General features: G+C 41.9%; 1 protein-coding gene across 1 annotated transcript; it reads left to right on the top strand.

Annotated features, from left to right (window-relative positions):
* Window positions 1-2,014: 2,014 nt before the first annotated feature.
* Window positions 2,015-9,654, top strand: LOC122545047 (putative G protein-coupled receptor 139). The gene is made up of 2 exons (XM_087978862.1): window positions 2,015-2,117; window positions 8,617-9,654. Exons 1-2 carry the CDS (start codon window positions 2,054-2,056, stop codon window positions 9,519-9,521), a joined length of 969 nt encoding a protein of 322 aa, XP_087834988.1. The 5' UTR covers window positions 2,015-2,053; the 3' UTR covers window positions 9,522-9,654.

Below are 9,654 nucleotides of genomic sequence, written 5' to 3'. Positions count from 1 at the left end.
TCCCGACTCTGTGATTTGTTCTGACTCAAAATCTGATGAGGCTGTTTGGTATAACTCTCTCAATTCAGGAATTAAACTTCCATCGGAAAAAGTGAACTGAACAAGTCAGTCTCTGTCTCTTCCTTCATCTGACGTTATGATTTTATTCACATTTGAAGATTGTCATAAAACTCAATTTCCAAGTCATGTTCCTTTTTTTGAACACTACACCGCCACCACACCACCAACACAAACTCCTATCCCCAAACAATCCAGTTCATTCCATAAGCTTGAGATATAGCTACAACAAGTCAATAAGCATCTCGGTGTTCTTATTTCTGATGATTCACCCTCGGTGAGAACAATGTTTTTGAACTTTCCAGGTCATTTTGCAAAGTTGGAATCAATGGGGACTCGTTGCATTATTCCTAAGGCAAATTCACCGTTTTATGAGTCAATCTTTAATCCAACTTTATATACTGGAACTGAATTGTAATCTGCATGCTTGCCTCAAATTCACATTTTCTCTTTCACGAAGTCAGTAGTTGCATCATCGGTCAATGTTAGTGACCAACATGCTCCTGATGTGTAAATTATCGGTTTGGGGAATACAATAAAATCGAATCCTTTGAAAGTAAAAGATGCAAAGCCTCCATACTTCTGATTTTTTTCTTTTGATCAATAGTTGAGGAAGACTGTGCCCTGTGTAACACAACTAAGATTTTAATAGCCATTTCCTTTCCAGATGTACTCCATTCTGAGAACAATCCCACCATTGCAATTGGTGCCCCACCTGAAGTTCAAAAAAGAGGTTTAGAGTGTCTAGCATTATTTCAATGAAGGTGTGAAAATGCACACAAAACTCAGCCATTCGGGCCTTCAAACTTGCTCGGTCATTCAATAAGGTAATGGCTGATCTGATTTGAACATGAATTCTACGTTCTAGAGTAACCTTGATAATTTTCATCCCAGTGATAATCAGAAATCTAACTACTTACAGGTTAAAAAGTATATAAAATTTCTACATTCCATTAGCTTTTGAGGCACGGCATTTCCAAGTCTTGCATACCTCCCAGAGAAATCAGTTCTAATAATCCTTGTCTAAATGAACGACACGTTGTTTTTCAACTCTGGTTCTGGTGTTCGGATGAGGGGACTCAGTTATATTTCACAAAAACAGATTGATTGTCGATAATGACTCCAGTGTAAAAAGAGACACTGAGTCTTGTGTAGACTCTACAAAGGTTCAAATTTCTTAAGGTCTCATGGTCGAAATGACTTTCGAGGGACATATTCATATTGTCCACAATCTTTTAGTGCTTTCTTTTCTGAAGGAGAAACCTTGTGGAAGAAGAAATGAAGTGTTTTGGAGTTTAATCGTACAGCTGTATAATATAAAAATCATTCATTTCAACGGAAAGAACAACATTTTAATGTTCATTCTGGCAAAAAGCTAATAGGAATTAAACTAATGTATTAAAACATCATGATTCTGGCAAGCAAAGCGATTTATTTCATTAACTTTGGTGAGGCATAGAAACCATGTCGAAAAGTTCTTTTGAATAGTATGTCCAACTGCCTCTTAAGAATGCCTTGACATTGTTCACCAGATACATTTAATCATTGGAGAAATAGAAGAGTAAGTTTAGAAAGTTACAACTGAGGGCTGACATGGCGCCACTGTGCAATCCTTCATGCTGGGCTAGTTGCCCAGGGTTCCAAGTCCCACATTTTACTCAGCCCTCTCCTTGCACAAGTTGATTTAAAAGGATGGTTATACTTTGTACCTACCCCATGGAATAACTTACTCTCTGCATCATGTTAAAGTTAAGCCAAAATAATTAGGTCTCTCGTGTTCCTCTAAGACGTCAGTGCCTCTGAAAGCTGGGAGTCATTGTCCATGTGTCTCTGTGGATCACCGAGCTCACTTTAATTGCTGCACAATAACTTGTTTGTTAGAAATAGTGTGTTTAATGAGATCTGCTCACCCACTCACTGGAGGATTGCCTTCTGTATAAATCAAGTGCCTTTCAATGCTTTGCCTCATTTTGACTGCTTCCACTTTCACCTGAAAATGGGATCACAGGACCTTCCAATAGAAATCCTCTTTCCCATTCTTGCAATCTTTGGAATTCCTGGTAAGTGGTCAAAAAAGTTCCGTGATTGTTTTTATTGCTGGTTCTGTGTTGAATTTTGTCTCCGTAATTTACAGCTGTATACCACGAATTCATCTCCTGCATATTGCTGCGTTTCCCTGCTCTTCATTACCATCAGTTTCAATTTGAGTGCGGTTTGTCCGAACCTAACCCTCTGGTTTGAAAACACCTGTGCTTAGCCTGAACACAGGGGGCTACATTGAAATGGAATAGATTTAGGAAAAGTGAACATAATGGAGAGAGTCACAGAAATGACTGTAAGCTTGCAATGGCAGACATTTAAGGGAATAATTCATGACTCTCCTCCAAAAGGAAAATCCATCCCAGTAAGGGGGAAAGATTCTACAAGTGGGAAAAACCAACCGTGGCTAACCAAGGAAGTTCAGGAGCATATTGAGTTGAAAGATAAAGCACACAGAGGCGCAGAAATCAGTGACAGGCCTGAAGACTGGGATAAATTCAGAACTCAGCAAAGGAGGACAGAAAAGAGAGAGAAAGTAAACTGATAGCCAAGCAATAAGGAAGTTAAAAACTGATTGTAAGAGCTTCATTAAATATGTAAAACGGACAACAGTGAGCAGCAAAGGAGGACTGAAAAAAGAGAGAAAGTAAACTGAGAGCTCGCCAGTAAGGAAAATATAATCTGACTGTAAGAGCTTCTTTAATTATGTTAAAAGGAAGAGAGTGATCAGTGTGAATATGAACTGCAGAGATAATCACAAGATACAAGGAAATGGGAGAGAACTTACGCAGATATTTTGCATCACTACTTACAATCGATGATACTTCAAACATGTCATAACTTCTAAATAATATAGTGGAGAAACTGATGCCCTTCTCAATCACTAAGGACGGAGTATTAGACAGCCTAATGATGCTGAGGGCAAGTAAGTTCCCTTGCCCTGATGGCTTGCAGCCTAGAATGAAAAAGAGGTATCTACGGAAATAGTGGATGCATTCAATTAGATTTCCTACAGCATAGAAACAGGTCCTTTGGCCCAACAAGTCCACACTGACTCTCCAAAGTGCAACCCACCCAGACACAGTCCCAAATATTTACCCCTGACTCATGCACATGGCACTATGAGCATGGCCAATTTACCTGATCTGCAGATTAGAGAGGAAACCCATGCAGACGCAGGGAGAACAACCAAATGCCAGACAGTAAGTCGACAGAATTCAGAATTGAACCCAGGTCCCTGGTATTGTGAGGTTGCAATGCTACCCAATGAGCCACCATGAGTTGCAAGCTCCCAAAATCCTTGGAATTGGAGTAGTGCCAGAGTTAATGGTTTCTGTGCCAGTTGTGTTCAAAATGGCGAGGGGTGGGGAGAGGTGTGAGCAAAGAGTAACTATATCTGTTGTTAAAAATGTATTGGAATCAATTACTAAAGATGCAACAGCATAATATTTTAAAAATCCTAATCTCAACAGAGACAGGACAGCTTCATGAAAGTTAATTCTTTTTCTGACAAATTGATTTGAATTTTTTGACGAAGACTCAACCAGAAAGACAGAGGGGCAACTGTAAATATTTTATGTTGAACTTTGTGAAGCCCCTCAATAAGGTAGCTACGGAAGATTAAGCCATTAAATAAGACCCCCATGCTATTGGAGGTAGTGCGTTGCTATGGATAGAGAATTGGCCGCAGGCTGAGAAGCAATGATTGAGGATAAGGGTTTTCATTCAGGTTGGTGGTCTATGACCATTGGGTTTCCACAGGGATCAGTGCTGGCATTATAACTGCTTACAATATATATTAATAACTTGGAGGGAGGAAGTGCCAAACTTGCAGATGACACCAAACATAACTGGAAAGATAGATTATGAGAGGAACACCAACGGTTACAGAGAGATATTGATGGGTTTGCGAGCAACAACTTGGCAAATGCAGTAAAACATGTGATTGTATGAAGATGTTCATTCTAGAAAGTAGAACAAGAGACAGAGGTTTATTTTAATTGAGAAAAAAGATTCACCGAAAGCTGGAAAACAAAGGCGCACTTGGCCATCAAATGTACAAAGGTAGCACACAGGCGCAGCCAGTAATCAGGATGGCTAGTGGAATGTTGGCCTTTATTTCAAGAGTTCATTTGATTTGATTTGATTTATTTTCGTCACATGTACCTGAGTACAGTAAAATGTTTTGTTTTGCAAGAAGTGCGGACACATCAAAGCAAAGAAGATCACACTGTCTATGGGTGTTCAGATGATCTGAAGCATACAGGTTACAACTGCACAAGAGGTGTGCAAAACAAGATCAACATTAGCAAGGTCATAATTTGGAGATCCCGGTGTTGGATTAGATTGCACAATGTTAAATATCACACAACACCAGGTTATAGTAGACAACCACCTGATGAAGGAGCAGCACTCTGAAAGCTTGTGCTTCCAATTTCACCTGTTGGAGTATAACCTGGTGTTGTTTGATTTTTAGCATTAGTAAGTTCAACACTTTTTAAAGTTAGAGACATCATTCAGCGCTCTAATGTTCAGAAAGACTTCTTGTAGGTACGTGCATTCAAGTTGGAGTGTAAGAGTCAGGAAGTCTTTCTGCTATTGCACACGGTATTGGTGAGACCAGATCAGGATTTCTGTGAGCAGTTTTGATTCTGTTATTGAAAGAAAGATAACATTTCATAAAAATCAGATCAAAGAGGGATTTTTAGGTCGATCACATATATGGAGGGAATGTATAATGAGTAAAGACTAAACATTTTGGGAGTCGACTAAATGGATTTTAGAAGAATGAGAGGTAATCTCGTTTAGACATATCAGATTCTGCAGGGGCTTGACAGGGTAAATGCTGAGAGGATGTCTCCCCTGATGGCAGAGTGCTTTGACTGTTTCTGCTTCCACCTGAAAATGGTATCAAAAGCACTTTCTGACGCAAATTCTCAATCCCATCCTTGTGATCCTTCAAATTCCTGTTATGTGGTTAAAAGCTGTTGTGACATTCATCTTGCCTGCTCGATTTTGCGAGATCTGAAAGGGCATAGTCTCAGAATAAAGCAATATCACTTCCAGACTGTGATGAGGAGGAACGCTTTCTCTCCAGTGTTTGTGAGTGTTTGGAATTCCTGATCACTGAGGGAGCTATGAAGGGAGATTCTTTATGTATATTTATTGGTGAAGTCGACAGAGTTTTAATGACAGTTGCAGACCTTTCAAAAAGACAACTTTTTGACGGACATTAACCAGGGAAAATGAATGTGGGAACATACGATTTTGAAGTAGGAATAGACAAATTGGTCGTTTGAACACCATCCGACTTTGGGAGGCTATTGGCTGATCTAAATGAGCTCCATCATCCCGCCTGCACTGCATAGGTGTCCACTCACTGATGTAGCCAAAATTTATCCAACTCGTTCTCATCGACCGAGCCTTCACGACCTTCAGATGAAGAAGATTCCACATTATAACCAGTATCTGAGAGATGAAAAACCTCCTTATCTCTGGTTGAAAGGAGAAACTGCTCATCCTTAAACCATGTCCCCTTGTTTATATCCTTCCTGTCTAGAAGAAATTAGCAAGGTTTGTGAAGGTTTGTAGCTCAGGTTGAGGTTTAGGGTGTAGGTTTGCTCGCTGAGCTGTAGGTGTGATATCCAGATGTTTCATTACCTGGCTAGGTAAAATCATCAGTGGCGACCTCCAAGTGAAGCGAAGCTGTTGTCTCCTGCTTTCTATTTATATCTTTCTCCTGGATGGGGTTCCTGAGGTTTGTGGTGATGTCATTTCCTGTTCGTTTCCTGAGGGGTTGATAAATGGTATCTAGGTCTATGTGTTTGTTTATGGCGTTGTGGTTGGAGTGCCAGGCCTCTAGGAATTCTCTGGCGTGTCTTTGCTTAGCCTGTCCCAGGATAGATGTGTTGTCCCAGTCGAAATGGTGGCTTTTTTCATCCGTGTGTAGGGCTCCGAGGAAGAGAGGGTTGTGTCTTTTTGTGGCTAGCTGGTGGTTGTGTATCCTGGTGGCTAACTTTCTTCCTGTTTGTCCTACGTAGTGTTTGTGGCAGTCCTTGCATGGAATTTTCTAGATGACGTTGATTTTGTCCATGGGTTGTACTGGGTCTTTTAAGTTGGTTAATTTTTGTTTGAGATTGTTGGTGGGTTTTTGTGCTACTAGGATTCCGAGGGGTCTTAGTAGTCTGGCTGTCATTTCTGAAACTTCTTTGATGTATGGTAAGGTGGTTAGGGTTTCTGGCTGTGTTTGGTCTGCTTGTCGTGGTTTGTTCTTGAGGAATCTGCAGACTGTATTTTTTGAGTATCCGTTCTTCTTGAATACGTTGTATAGGTGGTTCTCCTCTGTTTTCCGAAGTTCGTCTGTGCTGCAGTGTGAGGTGACTCGTTGGGATAGTGTTCTGATACAGTTTCGTTTGTGTGTATTGCTGGTGTAGTAAGTATTTGGTCAGTGTTTGTCGGTTTTCTGTATACGCAGGTTTGTAGTTCTCCGTTGTCCTTTCTATCGACTGTGACGGCCAGGTGTGCGAGTTTGTGGTCGGTTTCTTCCTCCTTGGTGAACTTTATGCCTGTGAGGGTGTTGTTGATGATGTTAAATGTCTCTTCTATCTTGTTTCGTTTTGTGATGACAAATGTGTCATCTACGTAGCGGACCCAGATTTTTGGTTTGATGGTTGGTAGGGCCGTTTGTTCTAGTCTTTGCATTACCGCTTCTGCTATGAATCCTGATAGCGGAGATCCCATGGGTGTGCCATTGGTTTGTTTGTAGACTATGTTGTTGAAAGTGAAGTGGGTGGTGAGGCACAGGTCCACTAGCTTCATGATGTTTTCGTTGGTAATGCGATTGATGGTGGTTGATGTGTGTGTGATGGTCTCTTCTAAAAGTGTGGTAAGTGTTTCCTTTGCCAGGTCGATGTTGATGGAGGTGAACAGTGCTGTTACGTCGAATGAGATCATGGTTTCGTCTTCCTCTATTTTGGTGTTTTTGATGATTTTTAGGAATTCCTGGGTGGAGTGGATGGAGTTCTGTGACTCTTCTACGAGGTATTTCAATCTTGCGTATAGTTCTTTGGCCAGTCTGTAAGTTGGTGTTCCGGGGATTGAGACTATAGGTCTGAGGGGGGCTCCTGGTTTATGGATTTTTGGTAGTCCGTAGAATCGTGGGGTGTTGATCCCATCTGGTTTCATTTTCTGGAATTCCGTCTTGTTTAATTGTCCGGAATTCTGTAATTTTCTTCGGAGATATGGAATTTTTTTCCCCAGTTGCGGGGTCGGGTCTAGCGCCACCTGTTGGTAGGTGTTGGTGTCTGCGAGTAGTGCATTGACTTTCTCCATGTGGTCCCTTCTGTTCAGGATGACTGTGGGCCGACCTTTGTCTGCAGGTAATATAACGATGTTTTTGTCTTTTTTGAGGTTTTCTAGAGCTTTCTTTTCTTGTGTGTCCAGTTTGTTTCCTTCCCTCTTTCGGCTCAGAGTAGGTGCAACTGTCTATCTGATCGTTTGTTGTGTTTCTTCTGTGAGATTGTTGTCCTTCAATGTGGCTTCTAATGCCGCGAGGAAATCCTTCTTGCCAGTGTCTCGGTAAATGAAGTTTAATCCTTTTACTAGTACCACTTTTTCTGTGTCCGATAGGGTCCAGTCTGATAAGTTTTTTATCCATGCCCCTGTGTTATTGGTTTTGTCTTTGTTTGTGAGTTTGACAAGTTTTTTTCTTCAGCTCCCGATTTTCCTTTCTCTGTGTTTGTCGTTGTTTGGTGTTTATGGCTCGTTCTACCGCGTCTGGCCATTCTTCACTTGTTGCTTGTTTGAATAACGGTTTTTGGCCCGCAATTTCCCGGTTGTATTTTCGGAGTCTGTGGTGGGCGTCATTGATTAGTTCTCGGAGCATTCTGCGGCCGTTTTGTTCTGGTAAACTTCTGGCCTGAGGTGTTTTTATCGGCGGTTTATATTGGAGACATTTTGGCAGTACCTGTTTCCTCAAACATTCATGCAGGAAGTACAGTTGTTCGCTCGGATGGCATTCCTTTCCCATCTTCGGGCAAGTTGTAGCGAGCAAACTAGCTCCTGGTATTCTAATTTCTCCATTCTCCTCAATATCTTAGATGTTTCAATGAGCTCACCTCTTATCTTGTGGATTCTAATTGATTTAGGCATAAACTTTATTCACAATACCAGACTGTAATCCCTGGAGTGTGGCAAATAAATATTCTCTGAGCTGCTTCTGAATCAATAGTATTTGTTTTCCTGAAATGGGGAGATCAAGTAGTGCAAAGTGAGAACTACTTGCATACTATTTGTCAAGTCGTCTTTCAATTACTCTAACCCTATTCCTAACCCGAACCCAATTAATTCCTTGACAAAGAACATGGATTACAAATGAGATGTCACTGTTTTTAGTTGTTGCACAAATATATAATTACACACAACGTCCCACAGTCTTGCGACTCCCACCTTCTGGAATCCCTGACAGTATGCCTCCTGCTGGGCGTTTTTATTCATCTAATGATTGGATTTTCTTTGCAGCGAACGTGATGGCAGTGCTGATTCTTTCCCAAGGGAAATGTGGCCTTTCCGAAGGAGTCACCCGTTACATGACTGCCATGGCAACAGGAGATCTGATGGTTCTTGTCTTCAACGTGATCGTGAGCCAGATCATCATGTATCATTTCCCGGGCTCGCTGCTGAAATACACTCCTGCGTGTCGGCTCAATATCTTCCTGCAAGGGCTGAGTATCCAACTCTCCATCTGGTTCACCATCGCCTTCACCTTTGACCGCTTTGTAGCAATTTGCTGCAACAAAATAAAGGCAAGATATTGCTCTGGAAGAACAGCCAATGTGGTCATATCCATTGTGAGTGCACTTAACATCATGGTCAACATTCCCCTGTCTTTTCGCTATGAGCACACTCATGTTCTGAACAATGTACAATGGGGCTGCCGCACCATCACCAGTTATCTCACTTCACCAGCCTGGGCAGCTCACCGGTGGCTCACCAACATCTCAAACATGTTTCTTCCTATTCCCCTGCTGCTGCTGTTGAACTCTCTCACAGCCCACCACATCCTATTGGCCAGCAGAGCTCGCCGGGCCCTGAAGAGCAGCAGAGGTGGTGCTGGGGAGATGGGCAGAGACCCCGAGCTGAAGAGCAGGAAGACCTCCATCATTCTGCTCTTTACCATCTCCGGCTGCTTCATGGTGCTGTCGGCACCCATCACTGTCATCCACATCTGCGTCGGTGTTACTCAGCTTGTGACTCTCCAAGGTTCAAACTCTCTTTATGTGGCAATCAGGGTCGCGTTCCTGCTGCTGTGCACCAGCTCCTGCACAAACACCTGTATTTATGCACTGACCCAGAGGAGATTCAGGGAGGAGATGAAAAAATTGTTGAAATCTCCCTCCTCGCTGCTCTGTAAAGCACGTTACTAATTTACATTGACATGGGGAGGTGCTGATGTAATGATTACCTCACTGGGCCAACAATCCAGAAACCAACGCTAAAATCCTGGATGCACAGTTTGAAATCGCACCATTTGTGAAATTTGAGTTCAATAAAAAGCTA

The sequence above is a fragment of the Chiloscyllium plagiosum genome, unplaced genomic scaffold, assembly GCF_037043375.1.
Source record: "Chiloscyllium plagiosum isolate Xiang-an unplaced genomic scaffold, Cpla_swu_hap1 HiC_scaffold_35, whole genome shotgun sequence".
Taxonomy (NCBI): domain Eukaryota; kingdom Metazoa; phylum Chordata; class Chondrichthyes; order Orectolobiformes; family Hemiscylliidae; genus Chiloscyllium; species Chiloscyllium plagiosum.
This window is presented reverse-complemented; position numbering and strand designations above follow the sequence as displayed.